Source organism: Scomber scombrus, chromosome 3 (assembly GCF_963691925.1).
Source record: "Scomber scombrus chromosome 3, fScoSco1.1, whole genome shotgun sequence".
Lineage (NCBI taxonomy): Eukaryota > Metazoa > Chordata > Actinopteri > Scombriformes > Scombridae > Scomber > Scomber scombrus.
Genome location: NC_084972.1, coordinates 22087714 through 22109371, shown reverse-complemented (window position 1 = coordinate 22109371; position 21658 = coordinate 22087714). Strand labels below are relative to the sequence as shown.

At 38.2% G+C, this 21658-nt stretch overlaps 1 protein-coding gene across 1 annotated transcript in view; it reads right to left on the bottom strand.

The window, feature by feature from the left end:
• LOC133977822 (protein phosphatase 1 regulatory subunit 1A-like) overlaps nt 1–21444 on the bottom strand; it is a 29425-nt gene extending 7981 nt beyond the window's left edge. Inside the window, exons 1-3 of the mRNA XM_062416114.1 lie at nt 21332–21444; nt 16131–16222; nt 5619–5679 (exon numbers count right to left, since the gene is read on the bottom strand). Coding sequence (XP_062272098.1) covers nt 5619–5679; nt 16131–16222; nt 21332–21347 — 169 coding nt within the window. The 5' untranslated portion in view covers nt 21348–21444. The remainder of the gene's footprint in view (nt 1–5618; nt 5680–16130; nt 16223–21331) is intronic.
• Between the last annotated feature and the right edge of the window lie 214 nt (nt 21445–21658).

The window sequence follows — 21658 nt, the reverse complement described above, 5'->3', positions numbered from 1 at the left end:
AGGGATTCATCTCTTCACTGTTCCTGTTTGCTGTGAGGCTTGAAACTGAATCTTATTTTTAGCCTCTCCCAGGAGTGTGAGTAGGTTCATACAACCATTATCGATTTTGTTACGAATCAATCCCAGGAAATGGGCCGGTGTTGGACTGTCTTCAAGTCACAGGGTAAAAGTTTAAGACTTGTATTTGACAGGCAGTTGTCAAACTATATCAGTGTGGAATTCCAAAACATTTTATATGTCGCAATAAAAATGTTGTCTACTCAGAATTAAATTATAAGTAAGGTAAAAAATACAAATACAATACATAAATAAAATTAACTTCTGGTGATGATATTTGTTTTAACATCTTAAGTAGTTTAAACATTTAAACACCTGCCATGATTAAAGTAGTTCCTGTAATTGAAGATGACAAATATCTTGACCAAATTTTGTAATTTTGGAGATAATAATTAGACATGTTTGTGAATCACAGATGGAATAAATTGGAACTTCAAATTTATCAGGTTTCCTCTTAGTTTTTAATTATATAATAATGGTAGCTAAAGACTTGGCACATGGAGCAGCTGTAGCTGTAGTAGATGTGGTTAAAATATTATTTGGGTCAAGACACATAAAATATTCACATGCTTGATATTCTGATTGCTTTCTCTGTGTGTATCGAGCCCATCTGTGCAGAGAAAAGGCCAATAAAAAAAAAGCCTTTGGAGCATTGATGAGTCTATCACTGCAACTCCCAGCTGACTGTCTGTCTGACACAAAGCCAGATGAGAACAGAGAGGATCTCCGGACTCCACTTTACTCAGCCAAGCTGCTCTAATTTAGTGGTCTACTGTAGCCGCTGTAAGTTCACAGTTGTACTGTATCAGAAAAATGTGCAAACCAAGGAGAATGTTTGCTCAGTGTGGTAAACTAAGACGAACCAGAAGAGTACACACACAGTCACTATTGGATTTAAAAGGGATGAGTTATCCTTGTTGTTTTTGCAGTTTCTTTTACTGTTGCAAGGTAGAGGGCAAAGTAAGTGGGGGAGGAAAATAAATGTATTTCTCCTTTTTATTAAAAAAATAACAAAAAAACTAAACATGACTCATTCCTTTCCTTAAATATTGTTATGCCTCCTCGCCTCCCACGTATTTGGGTCAAGCAAACCAGCCACCAACTGTATTCTCATATAGATATTATCTCCTCAGTAAAGCAATAAACATGCAAATGATGTTATTATTTGTTATTTTCACAGTGAAAACATAGAAATTAGGAAACAGAGGATAAAGACATATACTATCATGATATTTGACCCATGATAATAATCAGGTAATCATGACAATGGCTGTTATATGACAGGTATCTGTTGTACAAAGGACAATATATCTATAAAACAACAAAAAGGTAAAAGATTAATAAGACAGCACACACACTCACCAGCATGATCATGTGCCATCATTTAATCGCTACAAACAAACAGAACAGTTACTTACAGTTACAAATGTTGGTTGTTAGGTAGGGAAACACTTCTGTCTAATGTAAAGTATTGCAATACTGGTGCAAGAGTAGCAATAGCAAGGGATCAAGATGTCACACCCGAGTAGAAGCAGAAACAGAGAGTTTCTTGATAGACAAAGGGAACTAATTTAAGATGCAGACCATGTGACTGTAAGGTCTCTGGTTCAAGTCTACCCCAGTAGACATCTACGTTTACTGTGTAATAAAGAAATAATATAACCAAAAAAAATCTAGAAAAAAACATACTCACTTGATCAACACAACCTCATAATAAAACAGTACAGATGTAAAATTCATCCACAAAAAAACCTATAGTTAGGTTTACACCATCTAGTAAACATTATAATCCAGAGGACCGTAATATGTGTCACAAATGTCACATATCACAGTTAAAAAATACTTGTGATTTATAATGGGACAACACTATGGTTAATGTCTGGTTCTCGACTAGCTTTAGGGAAAGATCATGGTTTGGGTTAAAATTATCACTTGAAACATGGTTTATACTTCCTTGAAGTTATGCAACCTTCATTGTCATGGCAAAAGCAAATAGCATGATGTTACAATTTTTAAAATGGACAGGTTGAAACTAAAATATACTTTTTAAAAAATGTGTTTAGGTCTTCACTTAAAAGTTATCAATAAATCCAATTTACATCTTTCTGCATATGCTTAGAGTTTCACACATTATCCAAAGTGTTGCAGTTGCCAGATACACAGATCAATTGATGAATTATCTTACTTAAAAGTGCTCATCAGAAACACAGAAGTCACAAAGATATTTTTCCAGGTTTTATATACTATAATAGGTGTAAATATGCTATTTTTTGCTTGTTTGTTTTATCTCACTTATTTTTTCTCTTTGTCTCTCTCAAAGAATCAGTAGACACACATCCTTCCAAAAAGCCAGCCTCCTCTTCAGGGTAGATTCAAATCAGGCACCGTCTTAACACAATTTCTTCTTCCTCATTATTTAGCCTTCAGCATGTTTTTGAGTTGTCTGTGCATCTGTCGCTGTTTCTCTGATGTGCTATTGGGGTTCACAGTGCAGAGGGCAGAGCAATCTGCAGAGCATTAAATAATGCAGGGCTCTGTCTGATGTGGGGCACACCATTACTGCACCAGCACAGCTCCTCTCCCTCATCATCATCATATCTATCCCATCCCCCCTCTCTCCAGCATATCCTCGTCCTCACACACACACACACACAACTGTAACTGTCTTGGTCTCTGTGTCTGATTTGATGTCTGCCTCTGTTGGTCTGTGTCAATCCATCTGTCTCAGGATCTAATTTTGTTTTTTTGTTTTTTTCTTATCTTTGTCTGGGATTTGGCATGGCTGTCTTTCTAACAATGTTGAATTTTAAGAATGCTCATACAGGTATATGTCGCACCACTCTGCTCCAGTGTAGAGTGCTTTATTTTAGTTATCTTGGCTTCATGAGGTTGGTAGGCTTTATAAGGGTCAGCAGGGTGACATAGCCAAAAAATCCACTCATGAAGTACTGTAGATAAGATTTGATGTAATAACCATTAATACCAAATCAGTCACCAATGCACAGTATCAAGTAAGAAAAAGGACATAGGCCATGACAGAAATCACACGAAAGACTGCCACTACTGAAAAGCCTCCATTGTTTTCAATGTAAACATGACTGCAGTGTAGTTGAGGTCGGTGGCGGCAGCTAGGAGAGGGGGGCATCTCCGGTTTTGTGAATGTGCATAGCTCTCTGCCACTGCAAGTTCAGATTTCATGATGGTTAAACTTTTTCATCTTGGCCAAAATTTGCCATGTGATCATGGCAATGCATTTGGGAAACCACAAATGTCAACCTCATGGTGGCACCAGGGAAAATGTCAGAGGATCACTTCAACTTAATAAGAAAGTAGTAGTAAGGCAAGGCAAGGCAGTTTTATTTATATAGCGCATTTCATACACAGTGGCAACTCAATGTGCTTTACATAAAAGAAACATTTAACAGAAAAAATTGAAAAAAACATGGAATTTGAGAAATAAAAATAAAACCCAATCATCCAACACATACATACCCCCCCCCCCCCCCACACACACACACACACACTAATAATAAAAACAAAGTACAGAAACATAGAAAGAGAGAGAAATAAAATACTATAATAGAGCATTAAAAATAAGATTGCAGCATAAAATAATGATTTGCTTTAAAATCATTAAAAGGACATAGAGTGCAAATGAAAGATTAAAATTTAAAGTGCTTTGAAAGAGCTCAATCATAAGCACAGGAGAAGAGAAGTGTTTTTAACCTGGTTTTAAAAATATTCACAGTTGGGGCTGATTTCAGTTCTGCCGGTAGTTTGTTCCGGTTGTGTGCAGCATAACAGCTAAAAGCTGCTTCACCATGTTTAGTCTGAACTCTGGGCTCCACTATCTGACCTGAGTCAGTAGATCTCAGAGCTCTACTGGGTTTATATTCTACTAACATGTCATTCATGTTAGTAGAAGAGTAGTAGTAAGTAGTAGTAATCATACAGCAAGTAAGTGATGTACCTAAAATTTAAACCAATAAAATAAGCAATACATAGAAATGTAACCAAAACCAAACAGTTAGATATACTAGTCTTGTTTTTATCCAAAGTCATCTTCAGAAAGAACTTGCTTTTCTTTATCGTATTGAGACTATCTCTCCACCCAGTGTTAGGTTTTCATGGTAAAGATCTTTTTCATGTTCGAAACTTAACTTAGAGAGGAAGAACAGCAACAAACATACTAATCTAAACAAACATCTAAAATAAATTTGCTTTCAAAAGCACACTGTAAAGCCATGAAAATATAATCTAATTACATATTTCAAATACTGTAGCACACTCCCGCATTTCCTTTAATCTGCCTTATAAGCCTTCTCTCAGTTTCTTTGTCTTCTCACATTCCCGTTCCTTCACTTCAAAAATGACTTCTCCGCTACGCCACTTCAAACCCTATTAAGTTCTGTCTTTCTCTTTTTCTCTTTCTGTCTCTGATCTACTAAGCAGGGAGGATTGTTCAGGGTTTTCTCTGAACTGTTATTCAGAGATCAAGGTTGATTCTGAGACACTCTGCATGTGTAGTTTCCAATTACTGAATCAAACACATACACAGACGCACGCACGAGTAATCATGTGCACAAAACACATATTTACCAAACAGATCACAGGCAAGGACGCCACTTTTCATTTAATTAGAAAGACTGACGGTTTTTGGATAAAGATGCTTATCTTGCTAACTCTCTGTGATAAAATGCTGTGGTTTATAACATGCAATGATAATGATGTATAAACACTTATACAAAACAAAGAATACCAGTCTTTTTTTGCACCTGGAGAAAATTACTCATTCCCAGTTGACCATCACTTCATTCTGTAGTGCCTGAGCCACATTGTGCACTCACTCACCAAATTACAGCACAGGCAGGGAGGGGAGCAGGGAGCCAGTGGATGACTCATAGTACATGATAGCTCTCTAGAGGAGCGCTGTTGTGTTTGATCATTAAGATCCCATGAGGGCTCACACACACGGCTGTTTTTGTAGCCATAATGCAGCAAGAAGATTAATTTGATGCACAATACTGTAGGGTTGAGATGCTGCATCATAGCAAATCAGATAAGAATTAGAGATGCCTGAACTGTGGGAAAAATATTATGACTGTGGTAACTTGTTACTGTGTGGGGACAAAACCTGCACACACTCAAGGTAAAGTAATTGTAAGATCTGGGAACACAGAGACATACTACAATGAGAGACACAAAATTAATACATTTGAATTGTTGGTAATAATCTGTTGCTTGGAAAAAGTGATTGAATGCATAGTAGGTCAAAGATGCAGCAGAAATTCCGTCTGCAAATAATTTTGTTTCTTTTCAAAATAAGTTTGGCTGACCTGGAGATTTCTCTAGAACCTGTATGATGGTTTGACTTCTCGTTTCTTGTTCCATCGAACATCTGTTAAGTGATGTCCCTGCATTCCCAAATCTCAAAAATGTATGATCAACTCTGCAAATATTCTGGGGGGATTAGAGTAAAATGATGTTTTAAGTCAATACAAGGCCCTTACAATAGACAACAATAATATGTTTGTGTGTGTGTTTGTATTTAAGTGCGTTACCAGGTGATGACTGATCACTGGATGCCACCAAAGTAGCAGGTGTCGGTCTACGTCTTCTGATCTGAAAAGTTAGAATAGTTTCATTTTAGTTAGTTTTGGGGGAAAAACACAGCATTACTATTTAGTTATTGACATGAAAGCAAAGCACACTATGAAGCTTTTGAAGCTCAGCATCATCTTAAAACTGTTGCTATACAACTGTTCTCAAAGATCGAAGAAGTTTTAAGTGTTGACTGAGACATTTCAAGTGCTTCCAGACAATAATTTCACACAAGTTTTTCCCTCTAATGGACTTAATTTGGGTCAACCAATCAAATGCACTAAAATGAACATTTTCTTATAATATTTGCCTGTTCCCTCACTATCGCTCATTGTTACCCAAATCAGCATCCACTCTTTCTCATAATGCTGGCAGAGCAGAGCAGGAGCTGTGTGCTCCATATTTTCAGTTTGGTGACACTTTGAAGATGCCTGAACTAAGTGAGAGCAATGCAGGATTTTACAGAGCCATGCAGTGAGATCAGCAGGGCAGACTGCCACCACCTACTTGCGTCTTGGCTTACGACTAGTGGATTGTGGCAGCTAAGGACCATTCTGGGATAGTACATGAGAGAACGAGCACATTTCAGCAAGCTGTTCCTCAGAGTATTCAAACCCGCAGCAGCAATAAGAATGCAGTGAGAGGCAGAAGACTGAAGATGTTCTTAAATAATTAAATGTCTTGGAAAACACTGCAGCCAACAAGAAAATCTAACTCATCTCACTTGATGACCATCAATCTATGGCACTGAAAAGAACAAACAGAACTAAGATATATTTTCTCTTTGCAAAAATGAAAAATGAACTCAACACTCACAGAGGGTACATATACATATGTTAGGAAACAGGTGTCAATGATTCAGGATAGCTTCCCATAGCCACTCCCTGCAGCAGGATCAGCATCTTGGAGAGCACCTGTTACAAATGTGTGCTTGTGAATATAAAACGAGTTATGATGCACGACTGTTTTATTTTTCACTGCTAGCAGGTCGAAGCGTCCACAGCAGCAAAACTGTTAAGACTGTGTTTGGTGATGTAAACAAATATTTCATTGAAATGTCAATATTCCTCTGGTCTTCCCCTAGGAAAGTTGGATTATATTGCCAAGAATGCCAATTGGCAAGTACAAGAAATGTGTAAATTGAACTAGAGTATCAATCTAACTCTAATGGAAATAGAGAAAAAGGAGGTGAAAAAAGTGAATCTATTAACTAATCATTTGTAATATGATGCAACAGTTGTTTTCTTTTGCACTTTACATCCAACTCAAGTGTTACCAACCCTTGGGCACACACCTTGAATTTCATTCCAACAATCTGAAATGTTATTATAGATAGTTTTAGATGATTTCATATTGAATCAGTATTGCATTTATGTATCCAAAACATTTGCCACCAAAGGATAGTGATGTGATAAATTTTCAGTCGCCTCCAGGATCAGGTGATTACATTTCCATTTAATTGCTCCATAAACCTAAAAGACTGTGATATAGGACTCTAAATACATAGTCAGTTATTCACACACACAGACACAGAGACACACAAACACACACACTCGTTACACATAGCTGACAGGGTTGCTGACTAATGCTGGAAGTCATGAGAGCTCCAGTCCTCGTGCATCTTTTTAAATGCTGCTTGTGCACTTGTAGTATACTACAGTCAGCCATACAGCTCAGGGCGAGACTTGCAATCCAAACTGTTTCACCCAACATGCAGCACTATCACAATAACAATATGTTACTGAGCACACACATACAGACTGATGTGAAGAGTGCATGGAGGTTAACCCAGATGAATTAACTTTACAACGTACTGACATGAAATACATAAGTTCAGAAATAATGTGCAGTCACTGCTATGTTAGTAGCACAGTCTAATTGGGTATTCAAATTTGAAGAAGCTTCATTTAACTTTCAGACCATGGAGTACAGGAAGGCTGTCTGAATAAAAAGAGGCATTGAGTGCCTTTTCTTTTCTTAACAAGCAGGCGAGTTGAGATGTGTTGCTTCTTTGTAGACTTTTCCCAGAAAATTGCTGACCTCATATCCTTATATGCATGTCAACTATTCACTGTTACCTCTTCTACCATCTCTTTAGGCTTGTGGTTTTTACTGATTTTACTTTATGTGTGTATGCTCTGTGTTCTTACTACTAATATGTCTTCACAGTAATGTGTGTGTTAGGATGACAGAAATGCAGGTAAAGGTTGCTTTTTGCATTAGGATGTGCATTATGTCATTAGATAGAAATCCAGATGTGCACAAACAAAACGTGCCAAAGATGCAGTGTTTAAAGACCATGATTAAATCATTATATTGTGCCTATACACAAACAGAGCACACTGAGATTTTTAGAGCCACTTTCGCAGCTACCAGTGCATATGTTCATTTACAGTGCAGTCTGTCGTGTTGTATGAGTCATTGCTGGTTAAAAAAACAAAACAATTCTTCCACATAATTGGATTTGCCTTAGCCAAATAATGAGAACAAGCTTTTTTACATGTTTAAGTGTAAATGTTTATATTTCTGTCACAGTTCTTACACAGAAAATCAAAATGTTACTGGGGAAGGTAAAAATCAAATCACAAGTCATCGCTCTTTAGTGCTCTGTTACACGTCTTTCTTTATCTTTATGGTTTTAATATCTTTGAAGTACAGAGATCTTACAGATATGGTCTCTTTGCATAAAGTTCTTGCTGAAATCAATGACTAATTGATCCAGAACTTTCTTTGATTACATCCCAACAATCTGAAATCCTCATCATTGGTCAGTATCAGACTTCAGAAATGACCAGTCCACAGCAGGTTTCCCTACGGCCCCAAATATATAAAGGGTCTAACAGTTCTGAAAAAACAAGGGTAAATGTGTGATCCCTCGGTTTTAAAAGGCCACATTAACTTACAGGATAAGTTATACTGTAAGGGTTTATGCAATGTTATAAGTCCATGAGTTCCATGAGCAAAGTTTTGTTTTCTTCATGAAGTGTTTTATGTTATTTTTATTTGATTTGTCTTGACTACCTGCAACCTATTTAATCTACTGTGAAGCAATTTAAGTATACAGGTATTTAAATCTGTAATCAAAGTAGTCTTGTGTATACTTTGAATACACGTACCAATATTTTGACTTTTATGTGTGTTTTGTTGCCATTCCAAAAAACCCACCCCCTGGCTGACATTATAACACGAGCCATGGCTGTGTAGAACTGATTATGCCCACAGTCATTGTTATTCTCCTCACCCTGATCCTTCGCTCACACAAATACCTCCGCTTACTGGACAGGCTCACCCCTCAAACCACCACGCCTGCCTTTCAACCCACAGTCCATTTAAAATGCAGTTCTGTCACTTCTCAACACAACATCACAACAATGAACAAAAACAGCCTTCAAAGTGGTGGGTGGGCAGGAGAAGCCATGCATGCCTGATATTCTTGTTGTATGTAGGCAGTGGAAAAAATATCAGCTTGTAAATATAGTCCACACTATGGGATAGCAGAGTTCTGTCTCATATTTAATGTGGTATTCTCTCAGTGGTAATATTTAGCATTTTAGATGAGGTAGAAGTAGAAGTAATGGTTAAGTTCAAAATCTACTTTGGGAAATCAGGAGGTGTGAAGCTGTGTGTGTGTGTGTGCCGTTTAACCCTGATTTTCCTTTTAAATATATCAGTGGTAGCCTTATAATCCCATTACAGCACTATCAGAGTTGTTCTGCGACCTTCAGCTGAACATGGTGTTTGTACTGGTCAGCACTCTGAATCAGAAAAAGGGCTTCACGCCCATTACATAGCTGCAGAAATGAAGGTTAAAGAAAACTTTACCAGAACTGTGTTATTGGGTGGGCCAAGGCACTACTTAGCTGTCCAGAAATATTAAGGATTCGGTGCAATGCTCAGGACATATCAGTCCAGGAGGATTCATGTAATTCCTCATCTTTCATCCTGTCATTTGAAATATGATCTCGGTACTGTACAAGCTAAAATCAGAGCTCAGCCATTATAAATCCTCACTGACTCTACAGCTGTGGTCTCATTTCGCTCTGAATAGAATAAATTACAATATTCACAGGACTTTGAAAACTCACATCATTGACTTCTACTTTCTTTTATCTCAGTTCTTTCAGTCCTAGGCCTCCTTTTTCACTTTCTATCAGTCCTTTGTCTTTGCTCCAAGACAAGCCTCCTTATCATCTTTTCTCTCATTTACTAATACCACACAACCTGCTGCACAGGTGGAGCAGGGGGTGAAATGCTTTAATTTAATCACTTTAACAGGTCCTACAAATTAATAATTGTTGCTGAAAGCAGTTTATTTATAAAAAACATTTTAGGGGCAATGAGGGCTAAACATTATGTTTTCAATGAATGCAGCAGGGACGTTATCTGGTCAAACATTTATGGCAGCAGCTGTGAACCTGAGTAAGTACCTGTGCCTGTGCCTTAACTGATGAAAACATGACCAGATTTAACAGTGAATTTATAGTCTGCTAGGCCCTGCTACCTTAGTTACTGCTGTAACGCCTGTCAGGCTTTGTTATTGCACAATTCATACTGTATGCAGTTTACAATAATAATTTAGGCAGGGTTTCCTCTCACACAATGGGTGCTTGAACTCAGACAGAAGCAGATAAAAGAAGGCTTTTCATTTGTTGCCAGCAACCGCTGATTTTGCTGTCTAAAATGACAACTGTCACAGGCACATTTATTAGCTGTAGCTAGTGAGCTGACAGTAGCTCTATGAGTTGAAAACACTCTCTATTACAAGCATCTTGTAAAATGGGATTTTAAATGTGCACTTAATGGCTACATATATACATATTGTGCTCAAAGACTGAGATTAAGCCTAAAGCTAAATGTGCCTGGCTTTTAAAAAAAATGTAATCAACCTCCACAAACAAATGTAGTGAGCTAATTTTGTGTGCTATGGCCTTGGATGTAACACTCAGTTACAGTGTAGTCAGTAAGCTAACTAGCTGGATATGCTACCGTTTCAAACCTACTGTATGTGAGAGAAGACCAATACACTCTGTTTCTAACACTTTTGCTGTTGCGTTTTTAGTTTTGGTAGGGTTAGAAAAAAACACCACCCTCAAACCTCTTTAAATTGGCTAATAAGTAACTCTCAATAGAGCTCATTTATACGGCTTAAAAAAAAAGTCAAGACAGACCTAAGTTATTGTTGTTAAAATATTGTAATAAGGAGTTTAGTGAACAGTCATCACCATCAAAAAGGTTAAAAAAGCAGTAGAAATTACAAATAAAAATGAATTCTTATAAATAAGTAAAATAAACTCAGATGAATGCGTGTCTCCTGGTTAAAACACATTTTCAGTTGAATAAATCAAGATTGCCTTTATGTGAGAGAGATATGCATGGTGTGATAATAATAATGATGATCTATTGCACTAAAAATTCTTCTTGGAAAATGGCCTTCCCGAGGCAATACACAGTAATTGTTTTGTTCTCAGTCAAGGACAAAGATGGTCTGACACGTCAGCGTAGGGATTATTAGGGAGGATATTGTCTCAGCCCTGAAACGTCTGTAATAAAAGAGCATTACTTCAAAATGTCACGATTCATCATCTCAACAGGAATACATTGCTGTCATCTTTGAATGCAGTTTTCTCAAGCAAGTGCCCCTCATCTGAATGAAACAGATAATGAATGAGTTCAATTTAAACTCTGTTGGTGTGGGAGATGATATGATACATGATTTTCTCCTGAAGAACATTGTAACTCAAATCTGTAAATAAGCTCAGTGAAATTTAAATCCAATTAAGAGGTAAATCAGCTGTGTTAACTGTGTGTGTAAACATAACACAACACTGTCATCCATTCTCTGTATAATGGAGCTCTGTCATATTTCTTCAGCTTTTTCAAGCCTGTATTGGCATCTATTGTGTATTGTTAAAGTAATAGTTTGGAAAACCTTTTGCTTAAAGTTCAGTGAGTTCAACGAGAAGATACCACTTCCATGTTTGTCTGTTAAATGCGAAGCTGGAACCAGGAGTTGGTAAGCTTTGCTTAGCATAAAGACTGGAAATAAGCTAGTTTTATTCTGTCCAAAGGTAAGAAAATCATTTGAAGCTCACTAATTAAGATATCTCATTTGTTAAATCCATGCTCCATTCTCACAAGTGCAAAAACATTGGCTTCCTGGAGTGTTCATCGTAAGGTTACCAAGCAACCAGCATATTATTTTGGTTACCTTTGACCAGGTTAGCTGTTCCCCCTGTTTTCAGACTTTATACTAAGCTAAGCTAACCATATCCAGGCTCCAGGTTTATATTTAACAACAAATATAACATGGTATCAACTCTCACCTGACTCTTGGCAAGAAAGTAAAAACGTTTATTTCCTAAAATGTCAAACTATTCTGCATACAATAGATACATTTCTAAATCCATTTGGAGAGAAAAAAAATGGAGCTACTGTCTTTTACGTCATTCACTGACACATCAGGTCTTTGCCTCTATCTGCACATCGGTTTGTGCTCGTTAGACACACAGTGAGTTCTAATGAAAGGTTAGGATAAGGGTGGCACATACTGTCTCTGTGTACAGATAAGAGGATGAGAGTGTGCTTTTGTTGTGAGGGTCAGGCTTCAGGGAAGCTGTTCTGACTGACGTGCAGTTCTCCTCGGAGGCTGATTCACCATGCTGGGAGGTGTCAGGTTGCAGGGATTACTGAACCATGGGTGAAGCCCCCTGGCGTGACATTCATAAGCATGCTTGCAAATACATAAACACACACATACATATACATTTCCCGCATTTCCTGTTGTTTTTTGCATGTGTACTGTTATGCTGCTGGGCTGTCTGTCTAAAAGTCATCTGTCTCACACAGTCACACACTTAAGATCCAGCATGCCATGCAGGCTCAATGTAGCCACAAACAGCGGTCTTAAAATGAATAGGAAGAATATCCTAAAAGGATAAAGTCCCTGTGGCAATCAGCCAAGCTTCGGTCATGCTTATTGAGGCTGAGAGCTGAGAACTCTCTTGAGTCTTTGCAGAAGAGGAAAACTGAATTTCACTTGTACACTGGTAAAAGGAGAACTCTGCTGATTAAGAAGAGTAGGTCAACACTGGAGAATAAATGCAGACAGTGGACACTAAGTCCCTGACACACAGATGCAAACAGAGGGCCTAAATAACTTTTATTATACTTGTATTTTATATATATTTAGACAAATTTAAAAAGAGGAAACAGAAGACACTGTAAGGATGGCGAGAAAGACTCAAAGACAAATACAGTAAATGTATTTTTTACAAATATACCTCAGGCACCAATTTTCTGTACAGACATAGTGTTCCTAATATTACTTGGCCAATTACAGATGTAATAACTACAAACATCAACATATAAGCTTTGCACCAACGCAAACTAATGTTTCTGTCCTTGGATAATCATGTCATCCTTTTAAACTTATCTGCTGACAATTTCATTAAAGTTATAACCCTTAAAGGGGATATATTACGCTGTGGTTTCTGTTGTTTATATACAGTTATGATATCAATATCATCATCATTGTTTGTGCTGTGCACTCATATTTCACATCAGATTTCTACAGATGTATGTCAAGTTGACATTTCGGGGGAAAAAACAAGAAACAGTAGTGAAATCCTACTACTTCATATGTGGCATTGTTTGTTGACGTTGCCTCTGCAGTAGGGCTGTGCAATATGACGATATATATTGCGTGACGAGAGAAAAATCTAACGTTTCATATTTTGCTCTATCGTTTTTATCGTTGTGACGCAAATCACATTCTTTATGGCAATACTTTTTGTCATTTGGAGTCTTTTTTCGTGTGGATTACATTGTTTAATTACTGAGTTTTAAGATGTCGACAACTCTTCACCACTGTCTGTGTCTCTGCTGCATATATGGAGAGCTCAGCCCTGCCCCTGCTGAGAAAGAGAATAGACGAGAAGAGCAGCTAGTCTCTGCTGCAATTTGCTCTCATTTATGGTTGCACTGCTCCTCTACTCTCAGGAGTTTCTGTTCAAGGCAGGAATGCTGTTATTTTATTTCGCCTCACTGTTCTGTATAAAAGGTCCGGACACGGAATGGGGAGACAGAGTTACTCCAGCAATAAGCAACTACAGAGGTAGTAGTAGCCTTAATAATGCAGGAGTTAAAACAAACCTTTTTCAGACAGATGCTGAATGGACGAGCTCCGTAAAAGTTTAATACAGGTTAAATACATTTTTTGATCCGTAAATCATGGATAGATATTCCAGTATAAGCCCAGATTTAAAATGTAGACCTGTAAATGTGCCTGATATGTCACATTTAACATTTTTTCCTGGTTGATTTGGTGACACCCATAGTTACTGTGGTTACCATGGTAACAGCAAACTAGCACAGCTACTTTGTAAGGAATACCCGATACATGCAACTGTATCTATTTACAGTGCAACCCAACACGCTCATGTTTTAATTAAGAAGTCAGTCAATGATCGGCCTTCTTAAATCATGCTGGCAACTGATCTGATTTCATGCTGCAATATTTTAAACTAATCTGCTGTCAATAAATAATCAAAATGACCATGTCTATTTGTAGACGCATTTTTAATGAACAATGTCACCCCTGTGTTTCGCCAGTTGAATGTTTTTTTGTGAGGCGACAGCAGTAGGAAATTTGCATTAGCGGCAACGTAATACAGCTCTGATATGGCTCTGGGAGAATAAACAGTCAAAAGTGAGGTTGCAAAAAAAAAAAAAAAAACACTAATGTTGGTTTATACACATGCATTGTTTCCAGTGAAATCCTCATGAGCAATTTGAATTCAGCTCAGGATTGGTGGCCACTAACAATGGTAGCTATAGAGAGGTAATTACAGAACATAAATACTCTGAACACCATAAGTAAAAAGTGAGGTTTGATTACTTGAAAATCTTCAGCATCATAACTTTAAGAGTTACAATCTCCAAATTGCTATGGGAGGCAAATATTTGACTTCTTTGTTCGGGATCTTTAAAACAACAACTCTCCGTTTGTCCTTTCATGAGATTGGATCACATCTTTCCTCTATTGAATATCTGAATATCATTGAATATTGAATAGCTCTACATAAACATGCTCCTAACCTTGACCATATCTCCAAACTATCCAAACCAATATCCTCACAAGGGCAAACTCATACATACACACAAACCTCACACCTGCACTCACGCACACACACAAACACACGCACTATTGCAGCTATCCTTGTTAGGACAAAGCATTGAGTTCCATCATTTGTGGACAGCCTAACCCAAACCCAAACCCTAATCTTAACATATTCTCAATTCACACCTTACCACTAACCATAACCAGGACTTCAGAAATGATGTTGTGCCTCATTAGGACTGGTTTTTGGTCCCCATTAGGACTAATCGTCCTATCAGTGTTTATAGTGGAAACGGTTCTCAAGAGGTAACAAAAATCTTCACCCATATACAGAGCAGTCCCCCTTAAAAGTCTTTTTCCCTCTGAGTCACAGTGGGGAAAAGAGTGAACAGCAGAAAGAGAGAAGGAGAGAGAGGGAGAGCAACATAGATTCAGATTGAATAGACTTATAAATCCTAGTTTTACTTGAGGCTCATTCATTATGAATGGCCTGTCGTGTTCATATTATATTTATAAAAATGAGAAAATGGGACACGTCTTTTCACTATATTCTCTGCAGGCACATACTTTGCACCCACTGGGTTTAAGATGTCATGAAGTGATGCTGGGTGTAAAGATACGAAAATAACAATGACTTCTTGTATTTCTCCATTTTCTAAAACTTCCTCCAGTAATAATTTTTGCTAACTTTATACCAAGCCTTGAAATGTATTATACAGTTACAATATAATAATGTATTTGAGACTGACACAAAGAAATCATCCCTGTGCTGATAGTAGTTTGATGTTTAACAACACACCAAGCAACTTTTGTCAGTATCTCACTGCTGTACAGTATATGCATCCAAAACAACACCAAACCCTTGGAGACACAATCATACTGCAACACCCCTTTATAACATACTGTGTGAGTGGAGGCGGAAAAATCTATCTTAAATTCATCATGTTCACTTCAGTGATGCATTCACAAGACACAGACTGCTAATTAGGTGCATGACAGTAATAAGAGACTGAAAATTTGATTCCTTTACAGCAGCAATTTGTCATCAAACTAGACTCCAGCATTTTGGACACAGAACACTGCGCTTTTTATTCCAGTTGAGGTGTCTGGCTGCGACTGCACCTGCTGGCTTTGACAACTGGAGCGAATATTTCTCAGTTCAAATTTCACAAAGTGACAAGCAGAATCTATCATTTCCCTCTCTGTTTTTTCCACTACAATCTGTCTAAAAGTTGTTGCCCAATCATGTCACTCATGCATAAATAAAACCTTAAAAGCCTGAAAGTCCCACATCACCCCTCACCATCCTCCTCTTCCTCCCCCTTGCTTCCTGTCTCCTCTCCCTCCTCTTTACCTGTTCAGCTGCCTCTGGGTCCAGGTGGGTGTCCAGTAGAGGGACGGTAAACTGTATCTTCCTGGGGCTCCCAGTTTCCATGGTGGCACTATCTGTTAGCAGTCAGTGAAGAGGAGGACAGGGAGAAGAGGAGGAGGAGGGGATGATCCAAGGAAGGAGAATCCGTACGAGGGAAGGAGGAGGGTAAAGGGCACAAGTGAAGGTGGCAGAAGAAGAAAATAAGTGAGCTGTTGTACTCCAGTTTAGGAAAAAGAAGATTAAGAAGATTGTTTTAGTTTCTCTATATTTTCTCTTTTTTTTCTTTTATCTTCTAACACACTTTGCCCTAATTATCTATTTTTTTGTGCCCTTTTTCTATTCTAACCTTTTTCTATTATCTTGAGCACCTGCTGGTATGACTAACCCTATTCTGGCTTCACTCTCCTTCCTCTCTGTCTCTCCTGACTCTCAGTGCTGAGGCAAGGGCATTCTCGGCTAGGAACACCTCTCCTTCACTCTGATTCGCTGTTCCTGACTCCCGTTCATGCTAATCCCACCCTTTTTTCACAGTTCTTTCTGCATGTATTGGATGTCTGAGCTCAGGGCTGTTCTGCAGCAACACGAGAGAGTGAGAACGACAAAGCCACTCTCTCTCTCTTTCTTCTCTCCCACTCTCTCTCTCTCTCTTGAGTGGGTAGGAAAGATGCATCATCTTGCCGCTGCTTCAAGAGAAAGTGTTTTTAAAATAACCTACCTACACATGCACCAATAGGCCTTCAAATATTCTATCAAGTGTTAATTATTAAGCATGACTCTCACATATACATTCAAATCTGACATTATTTAATACAATGACACGAGGTAAGAGGGTTTTTTTTTATGAATAACAGCTATTTTAGTCAGGTAACAACAGTATATTTTATATGTAAGAGGGCCATATAATGATAATTTTGAGCTGAAATGAGCCAGGAAATTTCTCATGTGATCTTTGTTCATATTTGAGCCAGCATGTCCTTGCTGCCACCTGGCCAGCACAGTCTTTATTGATCGCATCTTAGCCTGAGTGTCCCTATCACACATCTACTGGGCCCTGATACCCGACACCACCCAAAGAACATATGGCTAGTGTTTTATTCCAGATTTTCAGCCTCTTTTTTTTTCAATGAAGCATGGTGTTAGATCAGGCAGAGCACTGAAGTTGCACTTGTATTGGCTTGTTGTGATCAGTAGTTTCAAATATTGCAAATTTCACAATCATTGGCTAATTCACAGCTGTGTGGCCAGTAACAACCAATTCTATTTATTATAAACTGACAGGTCACTGTTATGGTGTAGTCAGACCATAATTTGAGTTCAATCTGATCTAACTATGACTCCCAAAATCCTGGCGGTCTCCAGTATCCTGCCAGTTTTAAAAACAGCAAGTGGGAGTGACTTCCTCATTCAGGAAATGTTTATAATCTTGTTTTATAGCTGCACAATGGATAAATACAAGCAACAGAGTAGGAAGGATGTTCCTTAACTGCAATGCGTGTAAGGACAGTGACAGATATTAATTTTAATTTATAATTATAACTAACTAATTTATAACTATGTGCACTGTTGTTATTAACCCATCAGCTATGCCAGAAATCTGAGTTTATTACAACGCTACACAGACAATTTCCTGTCCACAAATCACATGAAAAAAATTCACCAGGCAGATTTTGGCCCGACTACAGCTTTACTCTGCTGATGCTCCCTACACCACCCCAACCTCCTCCTCATGTGATATTTTTGGTGTTTTAATAAGATGTAATGTTCATATGTGTTTATTTCCATCATTCTGAGTGGCAGTGGCTGAGAGCTCTGTCAAAGAGCAGAGACTTTCCTGCCTAATCTAACTGTGTGACCGTTTCTAAAATGGTCAATTCCTTCACACAAGTGTCTCTGACTGAAATGTATTTTACTCAAAAGCTGAAAGCTTATCTTGGAAAAAGCTGAACAGATGTTTTTACAGCTTCCCCCAAATATTGACCGCTTGCATTAGAGAAGATTTCTTGGGAGGATGACAGTTGAGAACATTTTACACCGTGACAGTATAATCTTTTTCTTGATTATTTTTTATGGCATTATGCTTTTTTTCAGAGTTCACAGTTAAGTGTTGGGAACAGAGCAATGGGACAGGGTTTGGGGTTGAAAAGCAACTAAGATCAAAACACCAGACCACAGGCCTTAATTTGTCAGTTTTACAGTGAATTGAATGCTAGCTTTTATTTTGTCTGTGACTAATTTTATGGTAATCAGATTGGAAGGCTGGCAGTAAAGTGGATTAATAGAAGAATATTTTTCTCACTTGATAATTAACCTGACCTGAAGAACTCCCTCCCTCTATGTCCATAAAAATAAATGAAAACAGCATCAGAATCCAGTTTTCTCCTTTTTAAAGCAGCTATTATGTTGCTCTTTTAGAGCTGCACAAAAAGCGTCGCCTCACTAATGGCATTTTTTTGTTTTCTTTTAGCTGAGAGCGAAAGAGAAACAGCTGCCACTGTAATGAGAGCGTTTCCAGAATTATGTCCTTGTCACCAAAACAGAGAAGTGTGTTAATAAGAGGTCACATGGTCAGCATGTGTGGGTGGGTGAGTGAGTGAGTAAGAACAGTCAGGTGTTCATATGAACATTGAAACAGGTTTTGTTTACTGTGATCATTACTCCTGTTCATACTGGCCTTTAAACATCCCTTCCTTAATGCAAGTAGTGGGGTATTTGTTTCATACCAAAATATATTTAAATTAAATATTAAATTATTTCAGCCATCTGAGTCAGTTAAATAAAGTGGATATTTTCTGTCTTACACAAAAACAGATGTATTTAATGCTGCCCAGAGACGAATAAGAGCTTAGGGACATTTAAGTCACATGCTTCCCTTACATCATCATTTATTTGCTAATGAATGATAATAAACCTGACATGCCAGATGGTTTGTTATACAGAACCATCTGAGGAGTTGGGAAATGTTTGAAAGAGAGCAGGCACTTTTAAAAACATATTTGGCAGGTGTTTGGGTGAGCCATCTGTCTATCACCGTCTATCACTATCTTACCTTATGAGCCAGTTGGATTTGCAAGATCACATGAGAATCCTCTTAGGACGCTGATTGATCCAAACCACCAGTGGTCACAAGAGCATAACTTGAAGCCTGACGAGATGGATTCTCTCATGATGTTGTGATCTTGCAAGTCCAGCTGCCTGGCAAGATAATGTTTCCATTGCACCATGTGACATTTAGGTTTTTTGATACATCACTTTTTCCACCTCATCCAAGCATGAACACAGTTTATGCAATATTGTGACTTTTCCAAGCTACCAGCATTTTAAAGCACATTAGAAAGGGTGGATGAAAATCCAAATAGGGCTATGTTGTCTTGGATTTTGCTAATAGGTGCCTTTAATGTGTAAATATGAATGGAAAACAGAGGCTGCCTTGAAATGGTGGGAACATTCATCCTCAAAGGCTGTGTTCACACTGCAAGACAAAATCTGATATTTAGCCAATCTAGATTGGAACCATATGGCTCTTATGAAGTCTGAACAGTCATAAATCACATGAAATCCAATTTTTGCAAACCAGATCGAAACCACCTTTGGGAGGTAGTTTCAAATCGAATTTGGACAGATGTGTCTGAGTCTGAACAGCTCCAAACACTCAAATCGGATTTGACTGTCAGTGACGTCTCTCTACGTCTCTACGTTACGTCACTCTATGCGACACCAGACCCGCGCTTATTCGAGTTGTTGTTGCTAGCTGATAACAATGGAGGCAATGGAGGACGTCGAAAACATCAGTCCTTAGACAGAGAACAAACCAAATTCTTAATCTTTGGGGAGATGGCTCCGTTCAAGAGAAGCTTGAGGGTTTGTTGTTGCTGTCGCTGTCGCAATTATATGACATCACACAATACACGCTAGATGACGCCTCCGCTCACACGACGTTGCCACAGCAACCTGTCAGATTGGTCATTAATGTGGCCCAGACTGAACAGAGCCAAATCCGATTTGGACACTTGCTAAAAACAGTGTGGACAGTCAGGCCTAAAAATCGGATTTGGGAAGGAATCAGATCTGAATCCGATTTGCCTGTAGTCTGAACGCAGCCAAAGATTTTGTCTCTACATTCCTGAAACTCCTGCACAACATCTTACTACTGTAATATTTAACAATTTATGCCATTCCAGTCTATGTGAACCTTACTTACTTAATGTACCTAACTTATTATTTATTATTTATTAACTCAGCAATGTAATGTCCTTTTTTTACAGATCTTGAATGCCATTGGCCCTACTACAGACTTTCTCCTTTTGACAACCTCCAGACCTCTCTGTTGGATTTAAAGCATGTTCTAAATTAATAAAAAGACTAAATGTGTGCATTTCACAAAAGGACAAACTGTTGACGTTCATACATCCATCCAAGTGCTAAATGGACAACTAGTTGACACAGTACATCCTTTAACCTCTGGATGCTCTCTACCACAGTGCCTTTCGATACAGTATAGCAGAAAACTGTTACACTGTGAGTTATATGAAAAGGTCAGATGGTTGTTATTGACATCTAGAAGGCATCAGCATACCTGTGTCTTCATTTATTGGGCCTTACTATCTAAGTTGCAGAGTTAATAAACATCCTTATTTGAGCTCAGAGCTAATAACTAAGAGCTAAGAGTAAGGTTGGCTTTAAAAGTTCCCATACAAGCTCACAACTGGGGAAGAATGGTTTCTGGTACCTTACTACTGGAATGAACTACAATACAGCTTGGAGTTAGACTCTTGTTCCCCTGAGGAACTTTTTACAAGCAGGAGGGAAGGAAAGAAGGAAGGAAGGACACGATATTCTTCACCATGTTTGTGATTGTTTTAAGTAGTGACTGTGTTGATTGTTCTGTGATTGTGATGTGAATGCACCGTCATATTGTGATGTGTAACCTGTTCTCGAGTTTCTCTTGCAAAATAAATCTTGATCTCAATGAGATATTCTGAATAAAAAAACCTTAATCTTCATCACACAAAAAATCATAAAAAAATGAAAAATAAATAAATAACAGCAGCATGGTTTGCAAAATGGTTAGCTGTAATGGAAAATGAAGGAAAATGAAAAAACTGGAAAGTGGCCTGTTTTGCTATGTCTTTTGCAATGAACATTACACTGTATGTAATTAATCCCTTGTGTTATCAGAAACTCACAGGTCTTTGCTGTCATGCAGTGGAGCACAGCTCTGCGATCACAAACTGAAAGTCACATCGCCCTGTGTTTTTAAAAAATAAGATCCTTCTCTCCCAGTAGCCATTAAATTCTGTTGTGTGTGACAAATTGTGCTGCATCATGGCTGCGGTCAGTAACGGCTGAGACCTCCCTCTCGTCTGTTATAGATGGCTGCCTTCCAAGATGATGACCATGAGGGAACGTGGGAGCTAGGGATTGAGGAAAGGTCAGCGAGCCATAGATAGATATGGACAAGGTTATTATCAGAGACGTAACTGCACTTTTTGGTTGTAAATTTGCAGGACATT